General features: G+C 35.6%; 1 protein-coding gene across 2 annotated transcripts in view; it reads left to right on the forward strand.

Annotated features, from left to right (window-relative positions):
- Window positions 1-5,954: 5,954 nt before the first annotated feature.
- Fas1 (Fasciclin 1) overlaps window positions 5,955-17,530 on the forward strand; it is a 54,638-nt gene continuing 43,062 nt past the window's right edge. The window contains exon 1 of one of the 2 annotated variants that reach the window (XM_049838632.2): window positions 5,955-6,210. In XM_049838632.2, coding sequence (XP_049694589.2) covers window positions 6,103-6,210 — 108 coding nt within the window. In that variant the 5' untranslated portion in view covers window positions 5,955-6,102. The remainder of the gene's footprint in view (window positions 6,211-17,530) is intronic. The other variant, XM_021332522.3, reaches the window with a different exon arrangement.

Consider the following 17,530-nt stretch of genomic DNA (forward strand, 5'->3'; position numbering starts at 1 on the left):
TAATTCAATTCAAAATAATCTCATTTGACATTATTTAAGCCGCGAACAACAATATTACGGTGACCCATTTTTCAGACAATGGCATCAATAAAGTGAACTTTCATTGTACGGATAACGGTAGCGTTCATTCAGAGATTGTGTATATTTTGTGAATTTTTATTTTACTCAGTCTTCCACGCAGTGCACCCATTGATGGTCTAAGAAATGTAAACAAATTGAAGATATTTTCTTATGCTATAGCTTTTCTCTAACAAGTATTACAATTTTATGAATTAAAGGAATTGCTTTTTTTACCTCAATATTTATATTTTTTATTAGTCGAAACTTAAAATTAAACCCCAAAGTCTTTTGTTTTTACATGTAGATACATTACACATACTTTGCCCTTGATTCACCTTCGTTTTTAGAAAAGGGTGTTATTGACTATTTAACGACCGCGACGCCCGATCAAAAGTCTAAATAGTATTTTATATTAGCCAGTCAGTGTATAAATTATTAAGAACTACTAAGTAATGCTACCCATCAATGTATGTATTTTTTTATTACTTTGAATATATTTTGAGCACATATGAAAGTCAACGCTTACATTGCATGTAGACTCTCCAATTAACAGATCTGCAATACTTGTTAACCATTACAACATCATGTCATCCCTCTTTGAGTGATGTACTCAATCTGACATCAACACAACTTCGGTCTAAATCAGTGTCATATTCGAAATTGGAAGCGCACGAAGCATCTAAGCCATAAAGTAAATAACCACTAGAGAGCGCACTCGCCAATTTCTTCTAAGAACACGACTCACCACTGCGGGGGGACGCGGCATAATCCGCGGCTACTATTGGTCAGTTCACGGTCGCTACTAAATTTTTTATTTTATTTTTTATTTTATAAATTAGGTACTTCAACGACCTATCCACTGTACAATTAATAGAAGGTTGTTTCACATGCATCACATCATGGTGAACAAGTCACTTACAGAAGTACACAGCACTTACATACTAAATTTTACAAAGCTACAATTTGAACACTTTCAATCATGAATGTTGAAGGTAATGGACAGTTAACAATTAATCTAATTTATTAAAAAAATATATACCTATATATATTTAGTGGTAGGGCCTGATAATGAGTGCAATAGTAATTGGTATGAAAATTTCAATTAGTTGGCTTGGAATATATAAGTCTATAAGTATAAGTAATAAGTTAAGTCAGTTATTTTCATTTTTAGCTAGTAATAAGAGTTTACTCCGAAATTGGGAAATTGTGTCGGCAAAGATGTCTAGGGTACCACAAGCGTTTATTTTATTATAGGTATCCATTAAGCGATTCATTGGGGCAGAGTGCCCAAGGTTAGTTTTTGAGGAAAATATTGTAAATGTATTTGTTTTACGAGCGGATCTAATTATGCTCCGTCTGGGCACAGTTATATTGATTACTGACAGTAGCTCCGGTAAGTTGGCCAAATTATGGATAACTTTGTAGAACAGCAACTGATCGTTCCATCTTCTGCGTTCCTCGAGCGAGATCATATTGAAATGGTTGAGTCTAACGGGATAGTCTGCATCATTGACACAGCTAGGGCATCTGAATCGTAAATATCTAGTAAAGCTCCTTTGTATTCGTTCAATCCTATCAACATGTACGCGGTAGGAGGGGTTCCAAACTGGGGAAGCGTAGTCTAGTATGCTCATGACAAGAGTATTATATAGTATTTTAAGTGTCGATAAGGACCGAAACTCTGTGCAAGTTCTTTTCACGAAACCCAACATTTTAGATGACTTGGCAACAATTGCGTCGATGTGCCTGATGAACGTCAGTTTACTGTCCAGTATGATACCTAAGTAAAGGATCGTACTGATCGTAGCCTTATAGTACGCGCAAAATCACTAACTTTTGGCGAGCGTCGGGGCACTGTATGCGCAGTCAAGTGGTTTTATAGTCTTTGATCTAAGCAGACGAGCGAAGCATGAATCGTCGTAAACACATCACCACTAACTAGCAATTGGATTACCTGCAGATTGGACGTGCTAAACGATTTGCACGCATGAATACGTTACGGACCAATTGGACGGATTTATTTGTGTTTTAGAGTAATGTCGAGTCATTGTACCCTTAATGTTATTCTTTGGGTTATTGGAAGAGTAAGAAAATTTTACTGTAAGTGTCATTAGTAGTAGTAGACATTATAATTTATCCAGCTAGTAGGTACCTGTGTTTTATAGGCATTCATGGCCTTAATTTGATACATTATTATAATATCAATGAACATGTACGTTGTACAATAGGAAGATTACTGTTAAGCTCTGGATCATAAAGCGTTCCAACAATGAAAATAATGGCATTGAAGAAAAACGTATGCATTGAAGAAAGCCAACTAAACTCATCATAATATAGAAGAATAAGAAGCATATTAAAGAAGTTTCTAGCAAACTTTTTGCCTACATGCACACTGCGAACTAAAAAGTCGACAGTCAACCTGACTGTTGGAACAAAATATTTAAAGAAAATCTTAAATCCAATTTTTAGTCGGTCTAATACCGGACAAATACCTGATCGTTGTTACGTATGCACTTCCATTCATCTCCATGCTGATGTATGAGCTCAAACCAACTATAGGCCGACTAAAAGTTTTCCGTGTGCTCTTGCCGTATAAAATCTGCTTTGTAATGATTGTGATTACAAGGCAGACTTTGTCCTGGCTAATCCGTTTCTAACTTAGGCTTAAACAGATAACGCTGAGAAGACTTAAAAAGAACTGACGGGACGAACTTTAATATAGTTAAAGAAGAAAGATAAAAGTTCCTTATGTTCGTAATAGATTTATACTGGCTAGTACGTGATAATGGTTTTAAATAGATGTCGCGTTCTGGAAGTCCAATTTAATCTTGTAAGTTTAAGTGGTAGTTAAAATACAATTGTAATTGTTAGTCATTTTAATAAAAAAGAAATATCACCCCTTTAGTATATTGGATCGTTAAAACTATCAGATTTTTCTAAGAGCAATTTTTTTTTCTTCAATAAAGAAAATGTACTTAAGGAAAAAATAAAAGTGTTATTTTTTTTTTTTTCATTAAGTTACATTAAAATTTCCCAGCTTTACAAGGCTTACATTAATAATTTCGATGCTATTTTGTCACCGGGCCGGTAAAATTGGTCCCGAGCGTAATACATTATGCTCACTTCGTTGGTTCATTTTTGACTATAAGGTCCTCAGTTTGGTGCACAATTTGACCAGAAGTATTATCGATTGACGTCAAGCCTCTTCTCATAGAAAATAATCCTGCACAATCCCTATAAATGCAATACTTCTTATCTTAGTCTTATACTGTCTTATAAATAGCATAGCATAATTTATATATCCTAAATGTGTACCTAATCTTAATCTGGCTGTCTGTCATTCACTAACAAACAAGGTTTTGCTTCTAATTCTAAATCAAGTTAACATGTTCTAGTGAGGATGTAGTAATTAGTTAGAGCTAACGAGAAACGCAAATATTAATGAATCTTGGGACACCCAGATCTTTCAAGGCTTTCCAAGAATTCTGTCTGCCTAAAGTATATGTTACTTGAGTACTGTTACAAAAGTTTTTGTTAGATAATCAAATTTTGATTAGAACTTGGTGTGGCTTCTAGACGCCTCCGATAACTGTATGATTTGTACTGAATAATTTTTAATAGTATGAAGTTTATACAGTTTATATATATTTTTGAGAGTATCGTGAATTCAATCAAATACAAAATTGGTGTTTCATGCGTACTTTCATGATTTATGAGCCCTAACCAACTATCGGCTGACTAAAAGTTTTAGTGTGCGCGTAGGCTTGCATCTTAGAGATAGACTAGGTATCTACTAAAAAGTGAGACGGCTACTAGAAAATGACCAAAACAATGAGTCATTTTTATCCATCAGATTAAAGTATGTTCCAACCCCTGTTATCTTCCTTCGTTCTCCGGATAGACATTCGATTAAAATTTATTAAGGCCATCTTAAAAGTATTCGGTTTTCTTCGTAAAATACGTCGGTAACGAAATGGAAAAGTTGGCGACTTGAAAATTTACCGAAAAGTCACTTACATGCTCCAACTTGAAACACAAATAACTTATAACTTCCCCTTATATACTGATTATCTATTTGCTTTTAGAAATTAAGGGAAGGTGAACGTTTGTTTAACGTTTCAGTAACTTTATAAATAGGTTATTGATTTTGTGTTATAATTTTTTTTGTAAGTATTTGAAATGTGCTGCTATTTTAGCCATTTGAAATGTAATTTTAAAATCTGAAAAGAGGTAAATGAAACCTAACAGTGTAACAAATATTTAGTACAAACGAATGCGTAGGCAGATCAGCATGGCAAAACATAATTAATTTCAAAACAAAATGATCCCTCGTCAACAAAACAAAGGATTTCAATCCAATATTTAAAAAAAGTATCTGGTTTCATCCCGTCAATACCTCTGAACCTTTGTTATAATATAATAAAAGAATTTTGTTCAATTAAACCACAAAACTGAACAATGGTTGTGTCATTTTAATTAAACGGGTGGATAATCTACTGGTTAACGGTTCATCGTAAAAGTTACTGGAAGAGATTTCTTTTAGAAATGAGCAGCTTTCTAGGCTCTCTAATTCTCTGTTTTTATGTTCTCTCTTTTCTTCATCTATGATTTTTTATCAGTGAGTGTGTACACTACTGTGTACTAAACAGTTAAATAAGATAAATGATGAATTAAATGATAAATTAATATATTGAATAAAAGTTGTTTGAAATGCAGCGATGTACACTTTAAGATAATCAAGTAGGTACTTAACTTGCAGTATATCTGATCTGTAAGTGGAGAAAACATAAACATTACATACATATGCTTTAGTTAAGGTTATAGTGAATTAATTTTAATTTTGCACATATGATAATGGCTGTTTACTTACTGCTTAGGTTTACATTGTTTGAACTTAAGTTGGGTCAGTATCAGAAGTGCATCCCACCGAAATTAAATTGTAATTTGAATGTTGCAATAGCAGTAAAACAGTAGTATGGACATTCATGTTACAAAATGAGTCTTAATCTTTCTCTGCATCATTGATATGCAAAACACAACCTAGACTCAAACATTTTTTAATAATAAGAAAAGATAAACTGGTAAAGGCGCAAAATATAAAGCCCGAAGAAAGCCGTGAGATGGATAGACCGATATGATACAAATACAATGGGGCATAACCGTCGCGTCACGACGTCACGTGCCGGCCGGGCGGTACCTGCCCAGGTACAGGGTCCAGGGACACAGGTAACATAACGTAACATGTCAAATCTTTTCATGTCCCACATAAAAGCCGTGTTGTGCTATCGGCAGATAATAATTTTACGTGTGTTCGCAGATTTTTTTCTCGACCATTTTTTATTCGGCTCCCACCCTAATTTAGACCGAACTTCTCGGGTTGTCAGTTTGCAAAATAATTGGACAATCGAGGATGATAATTATGTCGCTTTGGAAACATCAGGCCTGGGCAAAAAATGATAATTTCAAAACAACTTGATTTACGATGTTTGTAACTAGCGAAACCGGTAAAGAGCCAAATAACAAAAGCAAAACTTGTTTTTGTTTACAGTCCGCGCTCACAGGTAACCTTATTAAATAATCGCCTTCTCGACGCGTAACGGTTGCATCAAAGCTGTTTGATCTGAAGTTTGCCGTTGTTACCTGTGTACACAAAGGTTTGTGAACTTGACAGTTAGCAAAGGTTGTTTAAAGTAAAATTAATTGTTTAGTTGACCTCATAAATAGCTACAAAGCCTTGACATTGAAATCCAAAAGTGGCGATCCATTTGGTGCTCAAGTGAAGTTGTTATGCTAATCATGGTTTGGGTAAATTTTCGAAGCTCAACGGTCAGTGATATGATGACCAGTTAGTTGGCGCGCTGTAGTGCGTGAACGAGACGGCGCTAGCTGGCGTCAACGCGCCAGTGCCTCCCGCGCTACACCCGGCATTTATCGCGGCGCATTGTCGAGTAGAGCGCGCTCCCAGCTCGGGTATCCCGCATGTATTCCGCGAGTGTACCTCTGTGAATATCTTCTGTGATCTCTGGATGTTTTGCGTGCAACATGGGTGGACGACTAGTGTTGTTGTTAGTGATGTGCTCGGGACTCGTGAGAGCCGACAGGAAACTTACCGTCGTCGAGAAAATTAGAGGAGACGGGGACCTCTCGCAGGTATTGCAAACTTTCTAATGAGTACTTAAATAGTTTTAAAAGTCTTTTGTTTTACTTTTTAAGGAGTTTCTAAGAGGAGTCTTTGGTGCTGGAACTACTTTAGTCGTGTTAAAGTTAGTTGGCGCTGTTTTATGGTCCAACTTCAAGGAATCAAGAGTCAAGTTAGACCTGCACTTTAACTGCCTCAAAGTTTAGGATATCGTGAGCGTAATCCGTGTGTTTCAAATGTAAATTGGCACCCACTTCATTCGGTCTATTTATTTAACATTATTTAAATGTAAGTGGGTGTCAGATAGAGCTACGCACTACGAACAAGTCGCAGGAACTTGACCTGATAAATAAAAAAAGTTAAACAAGTCCGAGTGCAAGATATGCAAATAATATCATTCTTATTGGTTCTGTATTGGGAACAAGTTGTTTTTTCTTGAATGAAGTACTGTCGATATGCGCTATGGTTTATTATTGCTTTGACGACTCAACATTATAAAGTTGTTTTTGTTCGGAGAAATGTTAAGTAACAAGTATGTTTTGTATTGGATGTATTTCCTCATTAAGCTTAGTTTACATAATAAGAGGAGTTATTCATAACAGCTGCGATTAATTATTGCGTTACTTGTTTTCCACTTGCTACAAAGCCTCGTTGAGTTGTGACCCGAACTTTTACTACTCTTGGGAGTTTCTTTGTCTCCGACTTATTGTAGCTGTTTCGAATCCTTTGATCTATTAATTAACTTAAAAGATTAATGAGATATCGGTTATTTTAGACCAATTTTAGCGTTGATACAAATAGGTATTCTTAATCCTTGGTAGGAAAAAAAACCCGCCGTGTTTCCCCATAGTTACCTACAAGATTGGAACAGAAAGCCATTCACTAGGGTCTGTTACAGATTAATGGCTACCATTTTTCTCTATTAGAAGACCCTATAATTTCTCCAAGGATGACTATAGGGGTCTTTAAGGAAACAAGAATTGCAGAAACTCGGAATCGACTTCCAAGAACTTTGATAAAAGTTCAATTTATAGTATCTATTAAAGTATTGTTACTGTTATTTAGAAAAAGCAAAAGCATTAAGATCACTTTCTGGAGCGATGACGTAAAAACCACACCTTTAGAAAAGAAAACTGCCGATCATGCTCTAAACCTAAGAACTGGCAGGCAATAAAAGACGAACGGCGTAAACCAAAGCTATTAGCTGAAGAAAGGAATGGTGGGTCAACAAACTCACCTCAAGTAGACTAGCAGTTGACCTGTAACTGTGCAAGTAGTACTGTCGACTGGTTAGCTGCTTCCGTTTTATATGCGTGACTCATTACACGGCTAATGGTCAAAGCGCATTATGTCAATCAATTTTGAAAGCTGCAGCAGAGTGCAATTAGATGGGGCAAGATCATCTATGAGTTTAGTCGCTCTCATATTTCCTGGTCATTTAGTAGCATTATTGACGATATCTAGGCTTATATTACACTTTAAAATTAGCAAGTTTTTTCTAATGTGAATTTAATATCTAAATAACCAAATCTGGAACCAAATCCCGCTAGTACAATAGGAACCTCGGATTCACCAATTGCCCAAGTGGGCGGCAATATTAGATACTCTTAAAGTTATTTCTATCCCCTATTCATCCAAAATAAGCATCTTAATGTAAAATAAGTGAAACGAAAGCCGATTTAACTAAATCTTTTCTCAAAAGTTTAAAAGAGCCTGTAATTTTTCCTCTCTTATTTACGAAAACAGTGGTCCGCACGACAGCGATAAGCTAGGACAAAATCTTCTTATTAAAGATATTATTTAGTCACGGACCAACCCGGGTTACAAATTTACATATTTTGTTCCGGGGATGGCAGCAGGGCTTAACTATATACAAAAATATACAAACTCAATAACCAGAGAGTTCTCAAACTGGACTGTAATTTAAACCCGTCATCGACATTAGTCCCTCAAGGACCCAAACGTATTAAGCTATAATGCGTAGTACCTCTCCAAGGAATGCATAAAACTCGTTCCTATTTTAGGCCCAACCGGGAAAACTCATAAAACTTTGCTAATGTCTATTTTGGTACACATTTTGGTTATAAAGGCTTACTTTTAAGAGTTTAATTCCGCTATGCTCGTTATATCTCGGAAACAAACTCCCATTTAAAGTTTGCCTTCAACACAATTGAATTAGCTTTTAGGGCAATAATCGATGATTTAATCAATGGTCTACAAATGTTAATAAAGGCAGGCCTACATAATTTAATCGAACTGTCTCAAATGGTTGCATCCGTTGTCTTATAAGTCCTTTCAATTGTGGTTCAACTTTGTCAAAGGATGGTCTTGGATTTATTAATAGCTACGGCAACGTTTAGCAATTAGACCTTATAGAGTCGGGGGAGGGAGGAACATCTATTGAAATAGGGTACGAGGTGGTCTTGACCGTTTATGTACTTATGCTACCAAAACTCTTCATTGTAAAGTCCTATACAAACATAGAGTTGCTCTCCGTTTTGAATTGTGGTTTCCAAACGCTGAAACTGAAAGTGGTCTTTATGGCCCGACTCTGAAATAAGGTCTTGCCTCCAAGCTACGGTTATTGTAATCTGCGTTCTGTAGGGATTGCCATTATTTTGAAATTAGTAATCACCGCTGTTCCAATCGGGACCCTTTTCGATAAAGGATTATGTTGTGAGTAATTAGCTGGTTTTTGAGAGACCTTTGTTTAGAAGTGCTTAAAAGTAAAAATGTTCAGATTATACTTCAACTGAGTTTCTTCTGAACAAAACCGAATTGACTAGACGTAGTATCTTGTATGTAGTGGCATTGTATTGAAGTTTCTCGAGCACTGTGGCGCTTATTCAGGTACGTGCCTCAAAAGCGACAACCCGGCCTGAATGATGAAATATTACATAAATTCTTGTATTGTCTACGTTATGTCGGATATCCTTATGTATGTATATGTACGTACTAGGCATACATAAGTAGTGAGAGCACGCGACGCGCGCTCATCTTACCCGCTTCCTCTGAGATAATTATTGTGAACAACGGGTCCCTTCGTCAATCAACGGACAGTTAAATTTCATTTGAGCTTCCTTTGTGAAGGTTAGGTTAGTTATAACGACTCACTATGAATATTATGTTACCTTCCAGCAATTTTGTATGTGGGTCGTTTTGTCGATTAGAGTTATCACAATTAAGTCATTTTCGTGGTTTATTTAGGTAGCATATATCACTAACGTTCCAACATGATTTAGTTAAAGTAATTTGTTTTCCATTCGTATGTTTGTTCTTCATGTTTATAATATATTACATAATAATGTATATCGTTATTCGGTTAAAGTCCGTGTTCGGACAAATGGAAAATGGACGGCATAAAAGATTTATTGGTAGATATTATCTCTAATAAATCATCAAAAATGCGTTTACTTTTAATTTATGATATCTGTCTCTCTGCTTTACAATTGGCGAAAAATGCTTTAATGAAAAATTGTTTGTGTGTCGTGACGGGCATTCGGTTTCAAGGGGAACGGTGCCCGGGATGGCAAATCTAAAGTATTTTAATAACTCTTATCTACCAAACTGGGAAGCATGCGAACATGTTTTATATCCAAAATTAAATTCTTGAGGATGGACTTGGGGATTTCGAGATATTTTTGGGTCTGAGAAGTTTGTATCAAAGTTTACTTTATTTATGCATGAAACAATATAATCGATACCTACACTTTGCGTTTTTCTGGATTTGTCCATATTGAAAAAGTCCCATCAGTCATAAATAATAATTTGTGTAACAATAGATAATAATTTAATTAAACTTCAATAAAGTAACATTCCTTTAAATGGTATTTACTATCTTTGCTTTTGCCGCCAAGAAATTATTTCTTAGAACACAATTCTGTAATAAAACTGAGTTCGCGTTGAACTTAAAGAATTTAAAAGGAATTTCACAATCTTCCAATAAAAAAAATCAAGGAACGATTCCTGAAACGCTTCTGTTTTTGAGGTGCGACCGACTTAATTGGAAGCCGACTGAAGTGTTGGAAATTACAATATCGTCGATGTAAAATATTTCTATAAAACTGAACTTAGGTAGCAATTGATAAGACCGTGGTAATGTCGCCTGTTCCCGTTTCGCTCTCAAGTGTTATTTTATGAAAATGGATTTTCTTTTCTAACGTTGCGACGACAACTTTTTTATTGGAAAATGGACAATATTGCTTGTCTATTGGACTTTTCATTACACCCATTCATTTTTGTAAATAGGTCGTAAAGGTGACTTTTAGATAATATTTTTCCAACTTTTAATTACTTATCAATGATGTTTCGAGCTTTTGAACTTAATTCGATTTGACTCAATTTCACAGTAGAAGGACTTAAAGCTCGTTTATTTTGCGGACTATTTAATGCTAAATAAATATCGTTTGTGTGTTTTGGTAATAGCATTGTTGAATAGCACCATGCGTAACCTTTAATTGGCGTAGCCTAATTAGCCACACGAGCATGGGATTTTAATAGACAGCAACTATTTGAAATAGAATTATTTTTATTGTTCGGTGACAATTTTTTTTTTGGGTGGTTATGTATATGTATAATGGACTATGCTACTGAAATTAAAACTTTCTGAGAATTCATTGACGGACACAGATTACAGAAAAAGAGGCCATTTCACTTTTTTCTTATTACAATTATAATTATCAAAAGATTTGACGAACCATTTCAACCACCAACCATCAACAAATTCAAGACTCAATACATAATTAGGATAAAACGTACCATAAAAGAAACATGGTTAAGTAACATTCATTTGGATACAAATTTTCCTGGCACGGACGGAATACTCAATCTCGTAGTAAACACATGCACGGTGACAATATCTGGGGGCACATCCTGCCATGCTTCCTGCGCTCCCGTAGGTGACGAACTACGAGTATCAATTGATGGGGAATTCAATATGTGAGACTGTGCGTCCGTACATATTATGCGGGCCGCGAGACGCTGGCGTTTTGGTATTCCGCGCAGCTAGCGACACCTACCTGACAGGTGTAGGTAATGCCTAAACGAATTTTAACGTATTTTTGTGAAGGACGCCTACAATACTTTGGTAGACCGTTGATGATTTTTTTTTATGTCCTGGTGTGGTTGATGTGCTAATGGTTGCGTAAGCTTTGATGATTCATAGTTGGTGCTTTTAATATTTATGAGTTAAGAGAATCCTGTCTTCCTGTTTAAGTGGGTAACACAAACAGTATAGTTTCTGTATAGTTCAACTTATGTATATACCATGAAGCGATGAAAGCTATTTCGTGTCAAAAAAAGTCGGGCCCAATTTAATTAGTTTACGCGAAAAAACACAAAATAAATAAAAGTCAATTTGAGAGTGTTCTCTCGAACAACGGAACAAGAGTCAAACACCGTTTGAAATAAATCAAGTTACAGTTCGTTCATGAAAATGTTCAAGTATTTAAATATTGAATATTCTGTGTTCAAAGACAAAGTTTCCCACCTTGGAGACCGATACCAATACCGATACCGATACTCCATCACTATTAGTTAATGTTCGAGTCGGTTCTGTCTTAAACATCGGTATAGTTGGCCGACAACTGTTATATTTCACTCGGCAAATAATTACCGCAATTAAAATAGTTAACTACCCATCTTGGTCTCGGTTGTTTATTACCTTCCGGTAAACTTTAGGTACCTACATTTATTTTATACAAATACAAGCTTTTCCGTATCGATAATTATATGTTATGATACTTCTGGTTTTACTTTGTCATGAGTATGAGTGGCAATTGTTTTCCCAAATCACATTTGACAAACCTTACAATTTTTCAAGAAGAGAAGAAGAAGGGGCCTGTGGAAGTGGGACACTTAAAAGGCCGATGATTTGTGAACTGTTCTGTTTTGTATAGTACATTAATATATTTGTTTCATGCACATTGCATAAGTATTATTAACTGAAAACTTATGCATCCTGAAAACTCACATGAAAGCTCTCTAAAGTTTACCAACGTGTTTGGCCTCTTCTATTTATTTGTTGGGAAATATTCAACTATCGACAAGGTTATTTTTCTAACGCAAACTTTTTCATCACACTCGCCTACAAAGTATCTTTTTTACGTGTTAAACTCTCACTAGGATGAAAAAGCTCGGAGATTTAGAGCAAAGAGAGAAAAGGCTTTGATTCTAACGCTAATTATTTTACTGTTTTAATTTCACAAATGAGAGAACTTTAGACTTTGTAAAACTAATACATTTTACATTGCAAGTGCAGGAATCTACTTCAAAATTTAAAGCTGAGTACCTACATTGAGGAAGCATCACTCTCTTTACAAAATGTCTAAGCCAAGACTTGCGGTATTAAGGCATTACTAAATTAAACATTTTGTTAAAATATTACGCTGTAAACCTTAACTTTGGAGTACAGAAATTTGCTTTGAATTAAGACAAAGCCGCGTTAAACTTAATTATGTAATAATAATAATTGCTTATGTTGTGAGAAAATTACAATTTGATGTGTTCACGACTAAGTTATTAAGATTAGGTATCCAGTGAGGTTGCCTTTGAAGATGATAATATTGTGTCTTCAACTGTGTCTATCTATATATAGTCAAACTTCGCATAACCCATTCACAATTTACCGGTCGCTTTCTGAACGCCAAGAGTGTGATACAAGAACTCAGAAACCGGCCATTAGTCAGATAACGAACAAAAATAGCGCTAAAGTATGGCATGATAAAGAAGAATGTTTGTGTAATTCTAAATTTAAAAAATCACGGCCACTTTTTATTCCTAACCGATAAGTGATAACTTCTACAATAATTTATTCTATGTTCTACTAAATACAGAATAAAATCTCGCTGCCAATGTCGATAAAAACATTAAAACGTGTAAAACAGTTTAATCGCAGACGTTTTATTTAAATTACGAACGGTTACAAAATGTGGGTAGTCGGATAAGTTGGTTTGATGCAAATAATGGCGGGTCCGAGCATCGCTGACAGTGATACGGGTGACTCTCAAGTGATAGCTCTTATACAGATTTATTCGTTTTTTGATATAGGAGGTACTTCACTTTATATGTAGATTGAATGTTAGTAAAGTACCAGAAATATTAATGGTTTTGGTTAGCCCTAATTACTTCTGAAGAAAAAATGCCACAAATACAAAACGGATATAGTAACTCCATGACCAAACTAGGCCGTGGTCTGCTTGTTTCTGCTTCTAATTGTCGCTCATTATTTCCGATAACCGCGGTAAAGGATCATTGTGAGAACAAACCACACGAGTGTGTAGACAACAGCTGATTGCAACGTGAATTCACATTACAATCCAAAAGGCACAAATACCCAATTCAGAAGATAATCATCGTGAGTCATAACACGATATTAATGTCATCGACCTGTCATGCCGTCACAGAGCATTTGGAAAGTAATGATTATAAAACTGTGATCATTGTTATCTGAAAATAAACCGGTTCATTCCGGCGCTAAATTGCGAGTTAATGTAACAATCAAATCGATTGAACCCGAAGAAGAGGCAGAAAATTAAAAAAGAAATGTCTGGCCGAAGTTTATTGAAGTTGTTATGATCGTGTCCGAAATAAGAAGAATAAAACATTTATGTTCGAACTTTTTCTGCGATAATCAATAACAGATTGATCTAAAAGCAAAGAGGTAGTTTGAAATTAGCTGCTTTCAACACGGGAAAATTGACCCTTCATCTATGATGCCCCGATAATTGAATCCCTGTCAAAAGGCGAAGGAAAAAACTTTTAACAATATTTCCTGAAAGATTTATAGGAAAACTTTTACATTGTGTTTTTTACTGAATTAAAATTATGATGAAAGTTGAAGATGGACTAAATTTCAAATAAGCAGGTGTTTGTAATCGGATCAAGTGGAACGACTTCGTCGAATTACCCGGTGTAGGGAACAACCCTTTGAAATTGTACTGTTTTAATTATAACTTTGGCATCTGACGGCCGATATTACCAATTTGAAAATGAAGCAAAAGCACAAATATTGTATAATTTAATTACCTGTCGTATAGAAATCAGTGAACAGAAGTTCAAAAGTGTAAGAGTGTGGGGATTGCGGAAACTTATTCAGCACGGATTTCAATCAAACGTAATATGTTGGCAGTAAATTTGATCGCGACGTTATCACGAATGTGGGTAAACGACAAACGAATGAATCCAATAACGTTCGGTTACTGCTGCGAACATCGCACGTCCGCGCTGCAAGCAGCTGCCTGGCAGATAGGCTCCTTTGTATTCAGAACGCTGAGCCCACACGCTGAATTGCTTACAGTTCTACAGAATTTCTGAACAGTATCATTGTTCTTGTTTGAATATGGATCCACAGGTATAAGTACCTACTTTTAAAAATTCAGCCCCAAAATGTACGATTTTCAGAAACTTGAATCTGAGATGCCAGGAGCAACTTATGATGCTAGTTTTTTTTTAAGCTTAGGTTTATATGATTTTTGAATAACATTATACATACACATAGAGTTCAATAGCAGTAGGTAATTGAAGCATTGATTTTTACCGAATTGCGTAGTACAATTAATATTTGATTTGGAGATGGTATAACAGACCATGAGAACGAAACAATTTGTGACAAATGCCTCTTAACTAAAAATGTGATTTTCGACCACGTACTTTATGGTGCTATAAAAAAGAAATATAGTTTTATTCTTTTTGAATAGGGACGTTAACGAACTAATAGGTGGAGGTGCGCTAGGCGTGGAGCGCACTTGAGTATCTAAAATGTCTGTTCGTCGTGAGGGCCTCGTTTGAACGTGACATGCTAAAGCCCGCGCTCACTCCGCGCCATTGTCTACAGGGCATCCGTGGCGTTATCGCGTTACCCCGCCTTCCCCTTTATATGGCTGCATCCCTAAGAACTACGCTCCTCGCAAAATGCTTGTTTATCGTACACCCATTTTTGTAAAAGAAAATGTTGCTCGCTTTTTAGACATGTTTTCCAATGGAAGTCGCGGGCTTTGTTCTTTTCTATTAATGTTTTTTCTCCCGTTTTAACTTACAGCCGTAGGAGTGTTTTGCGAAACAGAGCTCTGAATTGCTGTTATTTATTACACCATTAGCGCCAATTGATTTAACTTTTTTTTCTGTATAATTGGAGCAAGTGACTGTGATACGGAGCCGTATATAACTGAATTGACAAATAGGACTGACTATGATTAGAATGAATGGGAAGTCCGTCGTACTGTCTCTTACAAACTGATTTTAAAATGCTTGCATGGGCCATTTAATCCGTCATCGTCGTAAATTTATGAGCGTTGTTCAGTGCCCCTCTCTAATAAAAGTCGATGAGCCGTGATCTGTATGCCAAAAGTTCCACAATGGCGCTATAAGTTGGTTTTATTACGCACCGTGCATCTTAATGCATCCGTGAGGGTTCTAAGCTAACATTACAAATGTCCGATTAATTAAATATCGTATGATTTATTGCATTCCATATTTTCAGCGATGTAGATTATGCTTTTTGCCAACGAGACCGTCCTTTGTCGGGTTATGGCTGATCTCCCAATTAAACTCGCGTAAGGTTGTACTATTATTCTTGTTTAAAAATTATAGAAGTTCTTAATTACAGTAACCAGGTGATTTGAAAAGGTTTTGTTCATAAAAATGCCTATTTATTTATCGATAATAATAGTATCAATTTATAGCAGCATCATTTTGAAGAATATCATGTCCTTAAATATGGGTACAAAGGAAACCGCTCGATTCGATGCTCTTCAGCCCAGTGACAGTTACACGGAACATACATTAGTTTCCTCCAGGGATAACCAAAAATAAGTCATCCAAAAACAGCACTTACCGCCTGTCCTACTAAATGCACATTTATTATTGTTATTTATTAAAGTATTCACAAAAGCAAGGCATTCATTCGGTAAACTACGCAAATTAAAAAGCTTTTTCTAAAAAAATATTCACATATTTTTTTTGTTAGTCTATCTTGCTTTATTTGCACATAAAGTTTTTATCCTTCAATAAAATAAAAAAACTTTAAACCAACTCGACGTACAGTTATTTTTCGCTTTATAAAAAAAAATAAGAGCTTCGTCATACGAGGCGAACGATTTTTCATGCAAATTGACACCTCGTCCGAAATAGGTGGTGCACGATCTATATAGGATGTCCGATATTCAATAGTTGGAAAACTATATTGGGTTTAGTTTTGCCTGTGAAAACTAAGTTAAATAACTATATAGATACGTCAGCATATAGGGTTGTTGGTCGTTGATGAAATATTCGTAGCAACCGCAAGCCCGTCGCAACATTCCTGAGATAACATTGAAATTCTTTCCCTATCGGTTATTATTATTACGTTCCCTTGAAATTGTAATGAGATACTTACGGTGCACGTGACACCAGCTTGTTTGTTCTGTTTCACAACATCAGGGGTTTTTGAAATACTTGGGTTGAGGAAAAAACTCAAAACGATGCTCGATATTTTTTGTGGGGTCATTTTTTTCCTGGTATCTCGATTCTCGAATGCTACCTTCTTCTCGCCATTTACTGGAATCAGTAATTAAATGTCTACATAATGTAGCTACAAACAAGAAATATCTCCTCAGTAATTTAAAACGCGCTCGCTTGTCGTTGATTTAAACATAAATCAATCCCTATTCCTATTTTGGGATTAATCTCGTCGACTACTGCCGCTAAATTGCCGATGATTTAATTACAGGAGTTAACTTTGACAATACTAGGTACTCGTTACGTAATTAATACGATCCATTCATCCTTGTTTAAAGTTCTTTAATACGAAAGCAATCCGCTTTGGATCCAAACGACTGTTCGAGCATAAAAAAAAGATTATCGAGTTTCGGAACAGTGACTTTTAAGATTTATTTAATCAAAGACTCTCTTTGTATTTGATTTACGTAGTGTAGGCGGTAAATATAGGAATCAATTTCTAATCATTTGGTTGGTAAAATTGTTTGCTAACTTTAAACCACTAGGTTTATACCCTTATTAAAGTTTGGAGATTATTCCTACTAATTAGTGAACAAACGTGATCGCTTCTTTGATCCCTTCCGTGGTTATCGAATTATTCTTCAGCCAATGTTCCAAGAACTGATCATGGCAAGCGCAGGTTTAGACTGCAGATGTATGTTAAGCGAGGTTACTAAGTAAATACGAGCTTCCTTATCAGTAGGATCTGTACTAACGCCGATGGTATTATCATTGTTTACAGTTTAGATCCTCTTTGGGGATTACAAATGATATGGTTTTGATATTATGATTACAGCTCCCTGTATTGCAATGCGGTGGATAAGCTGAATTCCCAAAATTGAGTTTAATCTAACAGAC

Source organism: Helicoverpa armigera, chromosome 12 (assembly GCF_030705265.1).
Source record: "Helicoverpa armigera isolate CAAS_96S chromosome 12, ASM3070526v1, whole genome shotgun sequence".
Taxonomy (NCBI): domain Eukaryota; kingdom Metazoa; phylum Arthropoda; class Insecta; order Lepidoptera; family Noctuidae; genus Helicoverpa; species Helicoverpa armigera.